Raw genomic sequence first — 18,907 nt, 5'->3', positions numbered from 1 at the left:
GCTGAATGCCTTCAAGTCCTATGGCAATTACGAAAATGGACTTTAGTCTTGGAAATCCATTGTCCAGTGACTGGTATTTATTATGAAGAAAATAAGTGTCTGTGGAACTATTATTAGCTGTAATTAAGCTTGATAAGAAAGCAATTTTTTCTTTCTTTGCAAATTTGGTTTAAAGTTGTTAGAACAGGATTCTCCCTTCCGATTCAGGCGACTCTGACCATCTCAAACAGTCTTCCTAAATTGCTGAATATGCCAAAGAAATTGGCAAGTGTCTAATGCTAAATATGTGAGGAGCCCCACTAGTGATCCCACTGACCACAATGTGACTACTCATGTGCTTAAAGTTTAGGTATGTGCCTAAATACCTTGCTGAATTGGGGGCACGCTGCCCAGCTGTTTTAGAATGAATGAGAAGAAACAACTTTAATAAGCAGAAGAAGGAAATCTATGGAAAACTTTGAACAGTCTTCCGTCTCCGACTCCTCCTCCAAATGGCACAGCTTTCGGTATAGCCTGTTCTGTCCCACTATGGAGGACCTAATGGCATCAGTGGATCACAGCCAGATTTGCAGTCACTATGGGTCTCATTCAAGTGAAGGGGTGAGAGATTGCAGTGTTCCTTTTTTCTGCATTGGAATGATTCAGCACTTTGGAAGCTACCAACTACGTCTTCTCCTGTTAGATGACTGAAATGCAGACTTTACATTGCCAACACGTCATTATTGTACTATTTTTGTAGAGCCTTATAACCACTCCCATCTCTTAACAAATGTGGATGAAACATGTAGCTGATGTCAGGTGAAGCTTTGGTATGACTCCTCATGCTTCTTAGAGCATATCTGCCTGACCTCAGCAATCATGAGTTATACACCTTCTACCACAGTTTCCTTTTCAAGAAAAAGAAATTGCTGGAGGAAAAGCTCCTGCAACGAGGCAGAAGTAAACCCTGAAAGACTGGATAAATAATGTCTTGTGTAGGCAAGAGGGTTATAACAGGCACTGTGGTTCCTTAATGAAAGGACCTGATGAACATTCACTTACCTACAGCAATTAAAGAGAGACTCCCATGCGGGGGAACCTCCCAAACAGATCAGTTTACAGTGAAAAGTGCCCTTAAATATTTACTTACAGCTGTGCATATTTTAAATCTAGGGTACACAATCACAATGTTTATCTTTTAGGGACAGTCACTGCAGAAGGATTTATTGGGAGGAATTCATAATATTTTTTCTACTTTGCTGTTCTGTATTTAAATATTGTCAGAACTGCTTTTCTCAACTTATCTTTTCTTGTCTGATTTTGCAATGAAATCGTCAGAGTACAGCGATGTCACAAAAACAAGGCTGATTTCATTACAAGATCAAGCAAGTGGAGAAGGTAGGCTATCAAGGAATAAACTCTTCTCTAAGAACACATGACTGAATTAAAAGCAAAGGGAATATAGAAAGTAATCTGGACGATCAAGTTTCATTTTGTGGAAAAACTCAAGTTTTTTCCATTGTGGAAGCCCGACTTTAAGAGATGTTTGAAGCAAGAAAATACCTTCCTTACAATGCGTCTTGGCAGGCCATAAAAATACTACAACTCCTGAAAATAAGCCCTTACAGGATCATATGCAACAGTAGGATCTTCTTAGCCTTTTGGCCAAGTTTCAATTCATCATACATGTCTACTTCTGAGGATTACATACTGCCCTGCAAGAATGTGATAGGTCTTGTCTACCTCCAAGAACCACATCCTTCCATCAGATGGTTGTGAGGAGCATTTCCAGTTCACATTTTAATGGGCAGCTAACATGAGCTGCTATGATTGCTTTGTGTGGCCTGCTGATGAACACTTATAATGATCATTCTCTTTAAGCGCTAATATCTAGGTTCAAGAGCGCAAATAAGGCTGATGCTTTCTGGTGGTGCTGAAGATGTCTTATGGCCAAAAAAAGGAAGGACAGTGCAGTTTGCCTCCTATCTGGATGATGGGTTGGGACATAAATCTCTGCTGACTAAAGGGTGACTGATCTTTGTTTTTAAGATTTTTCTCTCCAGGTTTGAGAACTGCAGCAAATGTAAATGCTTTGAATAACTTCGGCACACGGGACTGGAGTAATACTCGTGGTCATGGTATTAAGATTTTTCAGTACAAATTGAGCCCCTGACCCTGCAATTTGCAATATATGGGTGAACTGCTGTGCCCACAGAGCACTCCAGGTTACATGTGGACACAGCCGTCTGCCCAGGCATTGTAAATTGCACAATCAGGGCTGTAAACAATATCCAGATTCTCTGGGGAAATAGGTATTCTCTTACCTGGAGATTTTCAACATATATTGAAATAGTGAGGATATTAAATGGGTACTGTCAAGTTAAAACCCATACATTTTAAACAATAGCTTTATTTGTGCCAATAATACCTGAGATTATTAAAACTGAAAGCACTTAAACGTCTATTTTTTTTCACCTTTTATGCGGTTTCTTTCCTTTTTTTAAAAAAAACCCTTCATTGTACCAGACTAGTCCTTTTCAGTTTGTAGTCAGATTGTCTGGTTCAGGTACTCGGACAATGCTCTTTCGCTGAAGTTTTCAGAACCACTAAAGAATATTTCACTGAAATAAAGGCTGATTAGAAGTGCTCTACACTGCATATTTGTAAATAATTGGTTAATAGGAAAAGTGCCAGTAGATGGCATTCAAGAATATGTAGCATAGTTCCTGGGTTAAGTAACTTGTGCAACAAAATCACATTGAATATATTTCTGTACGTTCTTTATTAAAAAACAACAACTTCATTTTGGGTCTAAAATGTGACAGAATCCTTTTACGAGACAGAAGGCATTTCGCATGGAGACTTCCTTATATAGGTCCTAAGCTAGCAAAGGACTTAATATACTTTAAGCATGTGAGTAGTCCCACTGCAGTTAACAGGACTACTTATGATTAAAGTTAAGTGCATATTTAACTGTAGGCTGATTCAGGGTCATAGGGATTGATCCTGCAGCTCTTCATTTGCATGAGGTTACTTGTGTGAAGAAGGATTCCAGGATCAGGCCCATGCACTCATTCCTTTTTCAAAACTTGGCATCTAAAGGTAGAGAGAAGGGGAGTTTTTCAAAACATGTGCCTAAAATGGTGGAAGTACATAATGAATGCCTTAAATCTGGTTGTTTTTAGGAAGACTAATATATACCTACAAGAGATTATTAGCAATGTATGGAAAAGGAATAAAAATACACTAATATCTATTTAAAACAAGATGCTGATGCACATTTGTATTATCTTCTCGAAGATGGTATAAATATTTGAAAGGAAGTTTTGTAAAAGGAAGAGTTGTCAATATTAATTTTTGCTTATTGCTGTTAAAAGTATTACAGTTTGACTCAAATATCCTAGCCTGCCTACAATCAGGTAGAAGCCAGATTAATGATTAAAAAACGTGAAACCTCTTCATTTCTGTACTCTATGGTTGTATATTTTGTGACAAGCAGACCTCAGCCTAGAAAAATCATACCCACATAAATAGTGTTTGATACCAGTACCCTTGCTGAACTAATGTATCTGCTTCCATTACAGGCTATTCATTTGAATAATTGCTCACTCATTAAACCCATTCTTGCTCAATTATTTAATGTTTTATTCTTTGTTTCTAATGCAAGGTATAGTTAATGTGTTATGTAACAAATAAGAAATCATTGATATACTATCTTAGGCATTGTTAAGATATGCGTTGAGGTTTTTTGTTTGTTTGTTTGGTGGGTTTTTACTATAAAACCCATTAATAGTAACCAATTAAAATAACATGACTAATGTTGAGTCTTTGACTCAGTCTCTCCACCAAAGCCAGGTAATTCTGTCCTTCCTCCTCTAGTGTCTAAGGATTTTAACTCATGACAGAGAATGCAAGAAAGCTTGCTGTTCAGAGAGCCATTCATTGCTCAAGCACAGAATGGTGGGTGGAGAAGAAGCTCCAGAACATCACTTTTGAAAAGAGATGGAGGTAGAAGTACTTTGCTTGCCCTCTTCTCCATCCAAAATTTTTTTGCTTGTGGAAATGCATAGATGACAAAATGGTCAATTTTTGGGTTATCACAGAAAAAATATTATGTAGACACTTGCCTGTGGATCAGTCAGGGTTATGTCCTCTGAACAGCAGAGAGACCCAGATAATCGTAACATGGGCTGTCAGCCCCCTTTACAAGGTCTGGTTCTGGCAGACTATCCCAGTTTGGTTTTTGACTCCAGCAGACATAATTAGGCTGCCTGACGTAGGCTTTCAGCTGTTAACTTCCCATTTCTGGCCCTGTTTCCTATCAGCAGAATTAGTCTGCTATAGATTCACCAGCAACAGAGAAGGTAAAGCTCCTTGGAGGGGACCTTTCTCTCTCCGTGCCAGAGCTGCCATCTTCCATTGTCCAGGAGAATAAGCCATGCTGAGTTGTAGGAAGTACCTGAAACATCCACACCGCTGTGCTGTGTGTCACTTGATGACACAGATGATGGTTTTTGCCAGGCTGTCTAGGTTCAAGCATTTCTCCTCCCCTGTGGGGTATGTTAATGATGACGCACTAATAATGGATGCAGGGCCCTTGGACTCCATAGTTCATATCAAAATAGCACCGTCGAAGAAAAGATGCCCTCGCAAGGGTCTTGCATTACTAGTCATCCTCCTTCCTTCCTTCCCATCCCCTCTAAAGCAGCCATGACTTTTATTTCACTGCCGCGATAAAAGAAATATTTAATGCTTTAAACACTTACTGACTGCACCAAAGAGATCAGCTAGTTCCTCCCAACTACAGTTCACCCTCCCATCCCTGCTTCCAGCCAACCCCTGCTAAAGAAGGCAAAGGTGAATGTGGCTTCAGACCCTAAAGAGAGCAAGTGTCCTTTTGCGGAAGAGTAGTGAGGGAGGTGATCCCACGCTCTAATCAAAGACCAGGAACTAGATCCTTTCCTCAGCACAAGCCCACGTACAAAATGCTGGACAGAATGGCTCACTCCAACTTTTAAAAAACACAAACCTAGTCTCTAAGGCCTCCTAGATGTCTTGTGGGCATCCAAGACTGATTCACCCCTCCAAGTCCTCCACCTATTTCAGGAGAACTATAGATCTGATGAGAGAGATATTCTGCAGTGCAAAGACGTTCAATGCATTCCACTCAGTGCAGCCTCTCACAAGATCAATCAACATCCTTGGCATAATGGAGAACAAGAGTCTGGACCCAATATTATATGTTAATGTGTTTGTTAATTTCAGTATTTTTTTTCCCATTTCTTCCACTAACCAAATTTGTCCAGTGCTCTGTGAGCGAGGCAGGCCCTAGGCTCTGCTACAGCCCATTTGTGCCTCTCTGGTGGCACAGAGGGGCTGTAAAACCAGATTAAATGGCCAATTGAGTGTTACCCTAGCATTGGGAGCATGGCCAGAGTGTCTCTGCACTGTGCTGTATCTAGCTGTCAGAATGGCCCCTCGAGGCTGTGGAGAGCCTGGTTGAACCTGAAACCGGCTGCTCTAAATTGCACTGATTGGTATAAAATCACTTTTGCCCCTCAAGAATGTCTTGTGACATTTTTTTTTTAACAAATTGTGTTTTGCACAATTTCTCTGTTTTCATCCCACTGTGAATTTTCGTTGCTAATTATTAATGTCTTTTTTAAAAGGATTATTGATAAAAGTACAGAAATGGTCAGGGGCTCTAGCAGGTGACCCTGTAATGAAATGTATATAAAACAGACTGAGGCAGGATTTTGAAGATACCCTGCCACCCATCAGCATTGCAGATGGAATATGCAGGAGAGAGCAGAGCATTTTCCTCCTCTTAAATACAGTTGGCTGTTTTATCTTGATCATTTGATGACTTCTGCAGAAAAGTATTGTTTTAAACGTAACAGGCCAGATCCTCAGCTAGTGTAAATCTACATAGTCGCCTTGAGTTCCACACCAATTTACACCAGCTCAGGATCTGACCCTTGTTCTGAAGGATGGTTTGCTTAGGAATAAGTCTTTGTTTGCATTTCCTGAACTTTGGGAAGTACTGATCATTTACAATGATGGGTTCTTACTCTCTTCATATTGTGTTCAAAGGATGGAAAATGCTACGGCAATCTGATAGACTTCTTTGTTGACTGATGGAGGATGAAGCTGGTCCACGTTCTCCTAGTGGTATTTTGGAGGGTTAAATCTATGGCTTTGAATACTGATTTCTCTTTAATCATTTTGATGTATCCCTTACTATTGGGATCAGTGACTTCTGTACTTTTAGCAGCCTTTTCCTATCTCATAGACTCCTTAATTACGAGTTTTGCTTTTGCTAATGCAGCTAGATCTTCAACGTGCCCATTTCAAATCTGAGGGGAAGCACAATTGGTGTCTTCTTCAATGACTACTGCAATCAATAGGGGAGGGAAATGCAATTACTGTTCTGTATCCATGTGCATAATTGGGCTGGGCTCACAATCTCAAACCAGCATTGCATTGTTCTGTTTTTATTCATCATCTAGCAAGAACTGTTTTATCTCTGCTTTGTCTGTCCTTTGATGTTTTCACCAAATAACCTTTTTCATGTCTGTTATTTGAGATCTTTAGCCAGCTTTTATTTTAATTTTTCACAATATGCAGAGAATCATGATTGCTAGGCTGTGCCCACTTATACAGTAGATAAATACATTGCTCACCCTAATCTCTAAAGCAACGGGATTCCTGAACCGTCATAATTATCATCAGTGGAGGTGAAGTAGAACTGGTTGCCTTTTTATTTATTTATTTTTATAAATACCGTACTGTGTTTAACCAAAAACATTATCTTCCATTGATACATGGCACTATTTCCTATTATTAAAAGGATGGAGAGGCTAGCTTCATAGTGAATCACCTGTCATGTGCTTAGACACTTGTTTCTGTTTTCACCTTTCACTTTGCCCATGCTTTCTCTCGCACCTTATACCCTGTTGATCTCCTACTTTCTTTAAGGACTGTCTGGCTGCACATGAGTATTTGAGCTGTAATATTTTTCAAATGAAAGAGGAAATACAGCCACAATCAGAACCTGCCTTGCTTATTTCTGAGAATCTCTGGAAGTTCTGAATGGTGTGTGGTGTCTGTTCAAGGCAATCTGTCAAGCAGTCACATACTGCGACAGTAAAATGTGGCCTAGTCAGGAAATGCCTCAGAGGGCTTGGGGGGGGGGGGGGGGTGAGGGGTGGAATCACACGCATGTTTTATTGTGCATGTTGTTTTGGCCACCACTAATTTTTAAAAGCTCAGATCGTAAATAAGAGCCTATGCAATCATGATATCTTTGATTATAGTATTTAACTTCTTTGGTTGTTCCTCAAGCTTCTCAGATGCATGGCTCCTAAACTTTCTGATTAGTTTGCAATGGAATATATTCCTCAGCTGCATTTTATAGCAAATAAAAAATAAATAAAAAACCCCACACAACACACCACTCTGCTAAGAACTTAAGTACATCAGCTTAACCACTTCATGTTTCTTTTCCCTACAAACCAGATCACCTCCTTTCCCAGATTATCTATACTGTCATCAGAATGTAAGAGCTGACATTTTTACAACGAAGTAATCATTGGCGGTACCAAAATGTTTTTCTATATCTGTCACAACATATACTTATGAATAATCAAAAATTGCTATCTACTGCAGCTGTGGATATTCTGCCTTAAAAAACAAGGAAATGTCTCAGATGTACAGTAGTGGATCCAAAATTTTAAAATGATCCTGTCTATGGATGTGAAAGTCAGATAGAGAGGAGTCACAATACGTCCTGAAACTTACTAGTAAGAGTTTCTGTAGCTTTAACCTACATAGCATAGCTGGATCCATTACTGAAATGAAAGGTAATGGGGATGCCTTTGCCTGGATCAATCTAGAAGCTGAATTGCATTGAGTGTTCGGGATGTTGTAGATGCTCTGAAACCTTGTCTGCACTGGGAATGTTTTCCTATAATTTCCCACTGTTGCTGCCACTGTCAAGGGTGTTGGTGGTGGCGGCAGCTGGCATTTTAAGTACTATATCATCTGAACCTGTTCGGAGCAAGATTTGACAGCACCGGTGAAACTAGACTGGTGAAAGTAATGGTGGGAAAATTTAGCAACTATTTTATTATTGTCAGAATAAACTTAGACTTGTGGAGATTGGTTTGCAGAATGGGTGCCAATTCCAATAACCCGGTAAGCTTGTATATTTCACCTTCCCTGCATCGATCCAGTCCAAGGTATCACATCACTTTTTGCATCTGTTTGTGAGCACACCAAACTTTTTATTTTCCTTTTATATATAAATGCAAAGAATTTGCTTTTTTTTTTTTTTAATTTAGTACATCATCCTGGGAAGTGCATGTCACAAACCAACTCCACCTTCACCTTCACCACCTGCCGCATTCTGCACCCTTCTGATGAGCTCACACGAGTCACTCCAAGGTAAGGGTTTTCAGTGACACACACAGTTCAGGGATGCCACAATCCTGTGGGGAGGAAAAAGCAAAGGAGTGGCGTAAGCAAGGGAATAGTAATGATATGCATGGGGGTGGCGGAGAGAGGGAATAACAAACCCGAAATGTGTTCTCCCCTTCCTCCAGTTCCCTGTCAAATCTCTCAATCTCCTCCCGTTCTAACAGCAGCGGCTCCAGGCACCAGCGCTCCAAGCGTGTGCCTGGGGCAGCAAGCCGCGGGGGGCAGCCTGCCGGTCCCTGCGAGGGCGGCAGTCAGGCAGCCTTCGGCAGCGTGCCTGCGGGAGGTCCGCCAGTCCTGTGGATTCAGCGGCGGGTACACCAAAGCCGCGGGTCCGGCGGACCTCCCGCAGGCATGCCGCCGAATCCGCAGGACCGGGGACCTCCCACAGGCATGCCTCTGAAGGTTGCCTGCCTGCCTGCCGTGCTTGGGACGGCAAAAAAGCTAGAGCTGCCCCTGCATTCTAAAAGGATGTGTAATGCCTGGCTTTACAAAGCCAATTGAAATATTGCAAAATCTACCTTCTGTTATTCAAATCTGGCACAGGTTAGAAGTGATTAACAGTTGCTTCAAGTCTCTTGGCCTAGTGGTATGCTACCAATATTTGAACAAAGGACTTCCATAAAAGTGCATCCACTGCCCCCAAAACTGGTTATAAATCCTAAGTACCAAATGTGTGAATGGTCTGAGGGTAACACTCACCCCAGCGCAGAACACCAGCACAAGGAGCCCTCTGTCCACTTAAACCCTCTAAATATGCTTTAAGTGAGACTTTAGTGGCACACAGGCTTTGTGCTGCCTCTCTGCACATTTCACCAGTAGAGAAGGGTGAGGGGCTAATAAGTCTATTCATTTGTTATCCCATTTAAACAAATATTGGCGAGACTAAGATTGTATTATACGTTCATTGGGAAAATATTTGAAAATATCTGGCCCTTGGTACAAGGGGAGCAAATAAATAAATAAAGCAAAGAGGTAATTTTAGAAGCTCCAAAGATAACTTTCTTCTCTTGAAGAGAGGATTCAGCGCTGGCCAGATGGGGGAGGGAAGGGACTCAACCAGCAGCCACGAAATTGTTCAAACACTCTCTTCAATTTGATGGTGGAATCTTAAGCTCCTGAGAGCCCCCTGCCAAACATCAGAGGGACTGATTGAAAATGAATTGATGATCTCAATCTAGTCCCTAGTGAACAGGTCATCGCATAATAATTGGCACTAGTAGGCACCGTGTTAGTCAAAAGGGTTAGGATTTGATGACTAAAGAGGGTGAATGGACTTCACACCTAAAGATGGACCCACCAGAACTAGGTGGAGGCCAGTATGAAAAGTATTTTTTCCCTTTAGAAAGACTACACCCAGTTTTCTCCCCCTTCCACCATCTTCAGCCTTCACAGGGAGAGTACCACTGTTTTCCTCATTCGCAAGCCAATTCAGAGATCTAGATTAATGAAGGGCAGTGCTTAGAAATCAAATTGGCCCCAAGTACTGGTAGCCAAAGCAGAACTTTTGAGAACTAGGGGAATGTGAACACCTCCTGGATTGTGGGTATTTGGAAAGGAAGTACAAATTCATTATGGGAAACTGTTTACACTTACACTTCCGTGTGGTATAAATTAAGAACCGTGCTATGAGTGGTTTTTCCCTTCCAGCACCACCATTTAAATAAGTTACTTTTATTTTGCTGCAACATCTCTCCTAAAATGTAGACATTGTTGAAGCGCTGTTAATAATAGCCATAACAATCTTCTTGAGATTCATTGGTTACTAAACTTAACAAGTTTGCTACAACCAGTAACTAAACTGAGCTTCATTTTAGCAAACTCTCAGGGACTAAGTTGCCCTGGCCCCATTCATTCAGAAAAATGTGATGCTGTCAACAGAACTGTTGGTGAGGAGGAGCTTCTTAAACTATAAATGATTCTTCACAGGTCATGTGAGGAGGAGGATGAAACTGCATTATGTCACGTTATGCTGAGAGGAGATATAGGGCAGACACTATGACCCAACGTGGCAGGGGGTGAGCAAACACTGCCAGCAGTGTCTGTGCTGGCGGGGTCACGTAGAAGAAATTCTAGTGTGTGTGGCACCAGCTAACCCAAAAAGCGTAGATATTTACCCACTCGGTTACATTCTAACCTAACATTCTAACCCAGGTTACATTCTAATCGGACTAAATTTCATGTAGCAAAGCAAGGTGCTGATTTTCCTAGACCTTATCCTGAAGCTGTCCCTAGTTTGAAGCACTTAGGCTCCTTTGGGTCTTTATTTGTTTTTGTTTTCGTGATTGTATTTGGGGTACCCTGAAGTGGTTTTGTTGGGTGGGCAAAGTATTCCCAATTAAGGCAATGCAAAGAAAGTGATGCCAATATAAAAGTTGTTTTCATGCAGCACTGGCTCTCTGTTGCATTTTAATGTGTATCTGCAATGACAGCACAGCAGAAATGTAAGCCTGACTTTCTAGAAATAAAATCAAATTGGAGATGGAAGGAGTGTGGAGAGAGGGCATACTCGACAATAGGGTAGTCACTAAGGAGGCCAGAAGCAATTTAGTCTATAATTTGAAATGAAACAGAATACCTATGACAGTGGTGGGGTTTTTGTTTTGTTTTTTGGGGTTTTTTTTTTAAAATAGGGCTTCTTTAAAAATTGACCATTATCTGTAGTGTCCCAAGTTTAGTTTCCAACATTTCTTTGGTTTCCCACTAAAAATCAGTTCACAGAGTAAACTTTCTCCTGTTTTCTCTATTCCCATGCTTTTGTACCCCCTACTCTTAGCCAATTTAGGAGATGTATTATAGTGGTTGTCATGTTGTCTATTGCTCTTAATGTCACCAAACTAATCAGAGGTATGAAGATTCAGCTTTAATCTATTGCCATAGGAAAAGTTCCTCACTAGCCTCCCCCCTTTCACAGCCTTGCACCGTGTGTGTGTGTACACATTGGTGACATGTGTTATCTTCCCAGCTATGATGAGAGGTCCTCCCCCAACACTGCTCGCTGCCCAGACAAGCAATGAGGAAATGTAATGAGTGCGGACCAACCACAGTAAATCTGCATGTCAATCTATTTGGCACTGCAGACAAGTGCTGCACTTACAGGTAAAAGCCACCAGGTGGTGCAAGAAAATACATTCCAGAGTAGCTGAGAGAGGATGCTTTTCAAATTATGATGGATAAACTGCTTTAGCTATTCAAACACTGTGCTTTTCTGCACTTCATATCTGGCCTTATTTGGATTTCCCTTTGACAAACTACAGCTACAGAGTAAAATGCAGTATCCCCTTGGGACTGATATGTTCCTTTCTAGAATAGTCGACAGGTCTGTGGTGTTATGTGTCCACTGCTGAGATGCAGGGAATCCCAGCAGAGCAGAGTGTGCAGTGCATGGGCTGCTACCTGGTCTTCCACAGCAGAACTATGCTGGTCCTGCTTGCGGAGGCCTTACTTGGCCACAGAAAAGGGACAGGACTTGGACTACCTTAAATGGTACTTATAAGCTTGAAAACTATGCTTTTAATGATGGGTGCTTTACAACTGTCTTAAATAAATAAAAACCCACCATGTTACACCCTTTCAGGGTATGTCTAGTCTAGAGTTTGTGGTCCTGTCTTCATTCAAGTTAATTAATTGCCACTTGCCAGGCTGAGTTGGAGTACTTGTGGAGTGTGTCGACTTGCATTTGAAGTAGTGTAAATTAACTTGAGTGAATTGGCAATCCATTACCTAGGTCTGGTCTACCCTGCAGACTTACATTGGTATAACTACATCACTCAGGAGTGTGAAAAATTCACACCCCCTGTGCAACGTAGTTACACCGACCTAACCTCCCGGGGTAGTCAGCGCTATGATGGTGGGAGAGCTTCTCCCTTTGACATAGCTACCGCCTCTCAGGAAGGTGGATTAACTATGCTGACAGGAGAGCTCTCTCCCATCGATGTAGAGCGGCTTCATTAAACCACCACAGTGACACAGCTGCGCCGATGCACCGTTTGAAGTGTAGACCTGCCCCTAGAGTTAAAATAGGACCAGTCTCTGCAAACCCTACGGTATTGTCTGCATGGGAGAAGAAGGTGTGTTTTTTTTATTTAGGGCTTGTCTGCACTTGGAAATGTACCAAAATAATCATTCCAGAATAGCTTTTTTGGTACATTTACAAGAGTAGACAAGCCTTTAGCTTAACTCAGTTGAACCTCCCCATTAGCGTCCGTGTAGACACAGTGTAACCCTTTCAAACATTCTTAAAGGGGCTAGGCAGCCATTAAGGGGAGTTGAACTGGATTGAAAAAACATTTTTTTGCTCATCGAGACATGGCCAAAGAGGCTGAATTTCAGTAAAGGGTGAGGAGATCCCTATAGTTGGAAATCACTCTCTAAAGTCTGTAAAGCATTTTGGAATTCACCTGTATGAAGATGTGTATTTGAAGTTACCTATATTTGTGGTAGGGCATGCCTAGAACACTGTGAATGGGGTCTTATCCAGTATCCATTGATAATGCGAGCCTTCCTTTTGACTTTATTAGGTTTCAATAGGGCTCATACAGAGGTAAAGTTATTTTGTTATGTAAGGTGTTCTCTAAGACAGCAAGATTTTAAGGGTGACCACGGTATGCCTGCAGGTGCTGAAGGTGCAGGGCCTCAGAATTTGCACTTAGGCACACTGGATCCAGATTGTAACTCTTGTCACCACTGTCCTTTTAATTCTTCAGAAATGCAAGTTAAGTTGAATCCCCATTCATGTGAGAAGGACCAGCCACCGGGGAGGGGAAAACTCATCAAAATTAGTGCCACAGGTTATACATTTTTTTAACCAATAGAATCAAAAATGCTGTTGGTCAGATACAAGAAATATGCCTGCATGTATGTTTACAGTGTTTGTTGCCTGTGTTTTTATATTTAATGTGCCGGTTGTTCCTGACCTGCACCTTCTGACCTGCTGTTGGGATTGTTTTGTTTCTTTAGATGGGAGAGGGTTGGGCAGGGGACGTTCAATGCTTTCCCTGGTTCAAGACTATGCAAATAAGCATGAAATTTGTGGACACCAATATAAAACCATAATAAAACTGACCCATATTGTATTTGGTTTGCTGCTGAGTTATCGATTACTCAACTAACAAACTATTGATAATCAGTGGCCTGCTTTTTTCAAAGGTGTGGAGTACCTAATAGGAGTCTTTCTGGTAGCGAGTGGTCAGCACCTCTGAAAATCAGGGCCCAAGTCTTTTTTTTCCCCCCTTTGTTTGCTCAGTTTAATAAAAGGGCTTGTTTTAATCAGACAGATGGTGAAAATACCAACTCCCAGCTTCTCCGTTACTACCACTTCTGCAGCCAATTGATCATAACGGGTTCTGCTTCCCACCTGCTTCTCTCGTGGGATAGTAAGATACAGCATTACTGGAACCATTAGCAGTTTGGTGGGTGGGGAGTTGCCGCTCTGAGCCATATCCTGGTCTCATTCAAATCAGTGATCAAACTCCAATTTACTTAATCCTTGCCCTATTGAAGTCATTGGGAGTTAGGGCCAAGTACTGATCCCATTCTAGTCAGTGGCCAAAGAGGAAATGCTCTAGCAGCTGAATTATTAAAGACCATTTATTTGTGGTTATGTCAAAGGATGTTTGACGGGGGGTGCTGGGAAATCATTAATCCAGCCATTCTGGACAAAAATGGTGTTTAAAGCTGAGCTCCGGACGTTCAAAGTGATGATCTTTAGAACTCAATGTCCTGTATCCAGCATTCCCAAGAGTTGGCAGATCTTTTGCATCGGCTTTTCAGGCTCCCTTATAAATGGAATACTTGTTCATGTTGAAAATCCTTACCCGGGCTCATTAATTCACCTTTTCTTCCTTTGTTTTCAGCCTTAATGCAGCACCTACTCCAGCTTGTGGCAGCCTTGGCAATTTGAAAGGCACCCCGGTCGCTACCCCATGCACTCCTCGGCGTCTAAGCTTGGCAGAATCCTTCACTAACCTTCGGGAATCCACAACTACGATGAGCACATCCTTGGGCCTGGTGTGGCTGCTTAAAGAACGAGGGATCTCAGCAGCAGTGTACAATCCACACAGCTGGGACAGGGCCAGCAAGGGCACCATCCTGAACCCGTATGCTCCTAAAATGGCGATCATTCCTTCCACTCCTCCCAACTCACCTATGCAGACTCCCTCTTCTTCCCCACCTGCTTTTGAGTTCAAGTGCACCAGCCCTCCTTATGACAACTTCCTTGCTTCCAAACCTGCCAGTTCCATTTTGAAGGAGGTGAGAGAGAAAAAGAACATCAGGAACAGTGAGAGTCAGACCGACGTGTCTGTCTCCAACCTTAACCTTGTGGACAAAGTAAAGCGGTTCGGGATTGCCAAAGTAGTTAGCTCGGGGCAAACGCAAGCGCCTCCCTTAACTGATGACGAGGGACCTCTTCTCTGTGGGGCACAAGGACCAGTAAGGGCCTTTGTTCCCCGAGGCTTGGCCCCAGAAGGCCTTCAGTTGGGCTGCCCTTCTGCAACAAGTGCCATTGGTGGTATTCAGCTGAACACTGGCATTCGAAGGAATCGGAGCTTCCCAACCATGGTGGGTTCCAGCATGCAGATGAAGGGCCCTGCAACTCTCACTTCTGGCATCCTAATGGGAGCCAAGCTCCCTAAGCAAACTAGCTTACGATGAAGGACTTAATTTTTATGGCTAGACTTTTAAAGAAATACCAAGAACCCGCCTCCAATTTTTTTTTTCTTCCATTGCCTCCTGAGTTTGACAAATCAACTTTGTGCCTAATGGGAGAAGTGTGTAAACTTTGTACAATTTGTAAATATGTACCAGATATATTGTAACGAATTTGTTTATTTTACTGTTCAGTTGAGTGCAAAATGTTCTGACACTGCAGTTGCTGTATTAGGATTTAACTTGCTAACCTTCTGAAAGGTGTGGTTTGTTGTTTTTTTTTTTGAAGATGCACTGAAAAAAAAAAAAAAAAAACAATTCAAGGATACAAGAAAATGAATTCTGTAGCTAGCCTAACCTGACCTAGCATAGCAAGGTTATTGACCATGTTATCTGAGACATTGGAATAACAGCAGCAGGGAGCATTTGTGCTTCGGTAAGTGCTAAACAAAGTAGTGAGCTTAGCATCTGTGTTAATTTCATTTTGCCCTTGTGGATGAAGTGGGTTATCCAAGCGTATGGCTGTTATGCTTGAATTGATGAGACATTTTTCTGTTTTGTTTTGTTTTTCCTGGTATGATAAACTTGAACTAGTACTATGTTTTGAGGTCAACAGGCCTGCTACGTGCCTGGAAAAATGACACATTTCCACTACTGCTGTTTCTTCTGGCACATCTGTATTCTGTGTGATTCACTTTATTTTTTTCATTATTGCACTGGATTGTGGAAGGAAAAATGCTTTACGTTGTATTCTCTTGCCTACACTGAAAATCACACCTTACAAACAATCCTTAAAGAGACTAGTTTTCACACTTCACAAGATAACATGGCAACCACTTTCTGGGAGCCAGAGTCACTGAACAGTTTGGAAAACCGTCTTGTTTGAAAAGATCATTTAGCAAAAGCAGTCTTGGAAAAAGGTGTGTTCTTGAAATATGCAGGGAAGAACCACAAAAGTATTTAGTAACAGAATATGGTACAAGCAAGGGAAAGCAGCTTTTGATCTTATATTTGACTTTTCACTACAGGTTTTATATATAAAGAAAACAATCCACTAAGTGGTTTTATAACAAGGTGAGAATATTTTCTACTTAGCTTTCATCATTTTTCATAGAAACCTGTTTCCATCCAGGTGTTGTAAACTTGCCAGAAGTAACAGCCATTTGAAAACATTTTTATTCTCCTGCTATAATAAGCCCATGTGCTTTCAATCAGGAAAGCCCAGTATTTGTTAGAATTTTCTTTCCTGTCCCTCCCAATTTTATGCAAGGTGCTTGCAAGAATATTTGTTAGCTCTTAAAATAGAAATGGACAAAAAAGATCTTATTTCTGTAGCCAAGAAAAGATTATTTTTGAGCCTTCATTTAAAAAATCAGCATCTGCTTTTTTCCTTGTAGTCTCTGTGAAGTTTAAAATCAAGCAGCCAGTTTATTTATTGCCACCAATACTGCACTACATGTAATTGCCGTGAATTGCCATTTGTACCAGACTGTTACTAAATCATTAGCACTGATAATTTCTTGTATAAATGGAACTGTCTTTTAGTCTCTGTGACAAGAGAAGGATGTCTTTGAATGAAGTAGATATTACAGTAGTGCAATGATATTTTGAGAGAAAACACATGAGCCAAATACTGCATGTGTTTGAAGACTTCTATTTATTCTATGAACTTTAAAAAAAGTTTTAGTAAAATGTCATCAGCTCTATTTGCTGTTGTATATGTGCACTTATTGCAAGTAACTTTAAATATCTTTTTATTTGAATGTATCTTTAAAACTAGATAGAATAACAATTAGATCTGAAAAATAATTGAGTTATATGGGCCATTTTATGTACCCAGAGAGAGAGAGAGCAATACCATATGAGAATTAAAAATGTAAAACTAATCATGCAATTTGGAAAATATTATTATTTAGCCTTTAAATCAACAGTAGGAGCTGTCCAACCACCAGAACGCAGTTGTAACACATCAGAAAGATAAAATTTAAATTTTCTTCACTAATGAATATCAATAAAACAAAATAAAAGTTATATTGTTGTGCATTATTCAGCTTTATCCTTGGGTTTTTAAGATGATAAATACTTTCACCTCAAAATGCCATATTGCTTCTTGAGTTATCAAAAGGAATGTAAGCTAATGTGGATTTTAATGTCAGTGATTACTAAACTGTGCTAAATATAAAACTGGTAAAAAATTAACAAAAAAAGGGAAGGGGAATTATGAAGAATTATTTTTCTCAGTATTTTTTCAACCAACTGGATGAAGTTTTGGTGGTTGTTTTTTGGTTTTTTGGTTTTTAATTGAAACATTTTGTCCAGTAAAGCCCAAGCCCCAGGAAGATAATAAATTTGGACTTTATACAGTGTGTGTATATATTCTGTTCAGAGCAGGTCATGAACTCTCCCTGGTTATGGGCTATATAAAAATGGTACTGTTTAAACATCAAAGTATAGAGATGGTGTGAGGCCAGGGGAGTCCAGCAGGGACCTGGGTCCGGTCTAGTCATATTTAGTATCTTCATTATTGATTTGTAAGAGGAAATAAACACCAAATTAATGAAATTTGCAAGTAATATTACATTGAAAGTAAGCACAAATACCAATGAGGGCAGAGTAATAAAACAAAAGGATCCATAGAGATTGGGGAGGGAGAAACCTGGAGAATAGCAATGCCAAGAGAGACTTGGGAGGATTTGCCTCATATCAAATTAGACATGAGTTTGCAATGTGATTTGGCAGCTGCAAAGAAAAGATGGGTGCAGTTACAGGCTGCATACATAGAAACATCCTATCAATGAATAGAGGGTAATAGATTTCCTCTCTACAGCTCCATTGCAACTCTGCCAGAAATTGTGTTCAGTTCTAGGAATCTCATTATCAAAGATAGTGATTAATTGGAAGGAGTTCAGTGAAGAGGAGTTCTGGAGGGACCGACTGATGCGAACGGACTGTGTTAAGTATGTACAACTCCAGCTCAGAGATGATTGTGTTGAGGAGGGATAGAAGTTAGAGGTTTGAAGGGTGTAAATGGGAAGTTATTTTTTAGCAGATGAGGGGGGTGCATAGCCAGGAGTACACTATAGCCCTGATACTGGTTTTGTTCCTCCCACCTGTGATGTTTTGTCTTAAACTAGATTATAAGCTCTTCTGTGAGGCTGGGGCTGCCTTTTGCTATAGGTCTATACAGCACCCAGCACGATGGGACTCCAACCTAGTTAGGGCCTCTTGGCACAAGTACAAGCCTGCCTAGCTTTTAGGAATCTGAATGGGTCAGGATGGGTGAATGGTCTAGAAATTATTTGACATTTCACAACAATCTTCCTTACAGTGGTACAATTCTGATTTAGGAGGGATCTCTAGGACTAAGCTTTCGCATTTCCGTTAAAATCTTCTCTACTTATAATCAGAGAGCTCAGTCTCCCAGAGAAAGCATTTCTCTTTGGATTCATTTTGTACAGTAACAAAAACATTGTCCAGAAACACCTGGCTGTAAAACCTGGACCAGAACTCTTCTCATATGTCATGGAATTCATTGTTTCCTTTAACTCATGTAGAGAAACAAGGGCCTGGAACTCTTTTATCTTCACAGAAAGCTCTGGGAATTTCAGTGCTCTTCCTTGTGGGATAACCCTCTTGTCCCTTGAAAGATTTTTAATTTTTTTTCTGCTGGACCCTGTTTCTCCTACAGTCTGTCCATGCCCACATGCCCTTCTCAGCACATGGAAGGTGACAAGCATTGTAAGGGCATCTGAAGAAGTGGGTTTTTTACCCACGAAAGCTTATGCCCAAATAAATCTGTTAGTCT

At 40.9% G+C, this 18,907-nt stretch overlaps 1 protein-coding gene across 3 annotated transcripts in view; it reads left to right on the top strand.

The window, feature by feature from the left end:
- Nucleotides 1-15,108, top strand: part of TRAK1 (trafficking kinesin protein 1) — a 74,110-nt gene extending 59,002 nt beyond the window's left edge. For 2 of the 3 annotated variants that reach the window (XM_065398585.1, XM_065398584.1), the window contains exons 14-15: nucleotides 8,322-8,424; nucleotides 14,310-15,108. In XM_065398585.1, coding sequence (XP_065254657.1) covers nucleotides 8,322-8,424; nucleotides 14,310-15,108 — 902 coding nt within the window. Of the gene's footprint in view, nucleotides 1-8,321; nucleotides 8,425-10,383; nucleotides 10,457-14,309 lie in introns of those variants that run through there. The other variant, XM_065398586.1, reaches the window with a different exon arrangement.
- The last annotated feature ends 3,799 nt before the right edge of the window (nucleotides 15,109-18,907 follow it).

The sequence above is a fragment of the Emys orbicularis genome, chromosome 2, assembly GCF_028017835.1.
Source record: "Emys orbicularis isolate rEmyOrb1 chromosome 2, rEmyOrb1.hap1, whole genome shotgun sequence".
Lineage (NCBI taxonomy): Eukaryota > Metazoa > Chordata > Testudines > Emydidae > Emys > Emys orbicularis.
The sequence above is the reverse complement of the archived record's forward strand: the minus strand, read 5'-3'. Positions and strand labels throughout refer to the sequence as shown.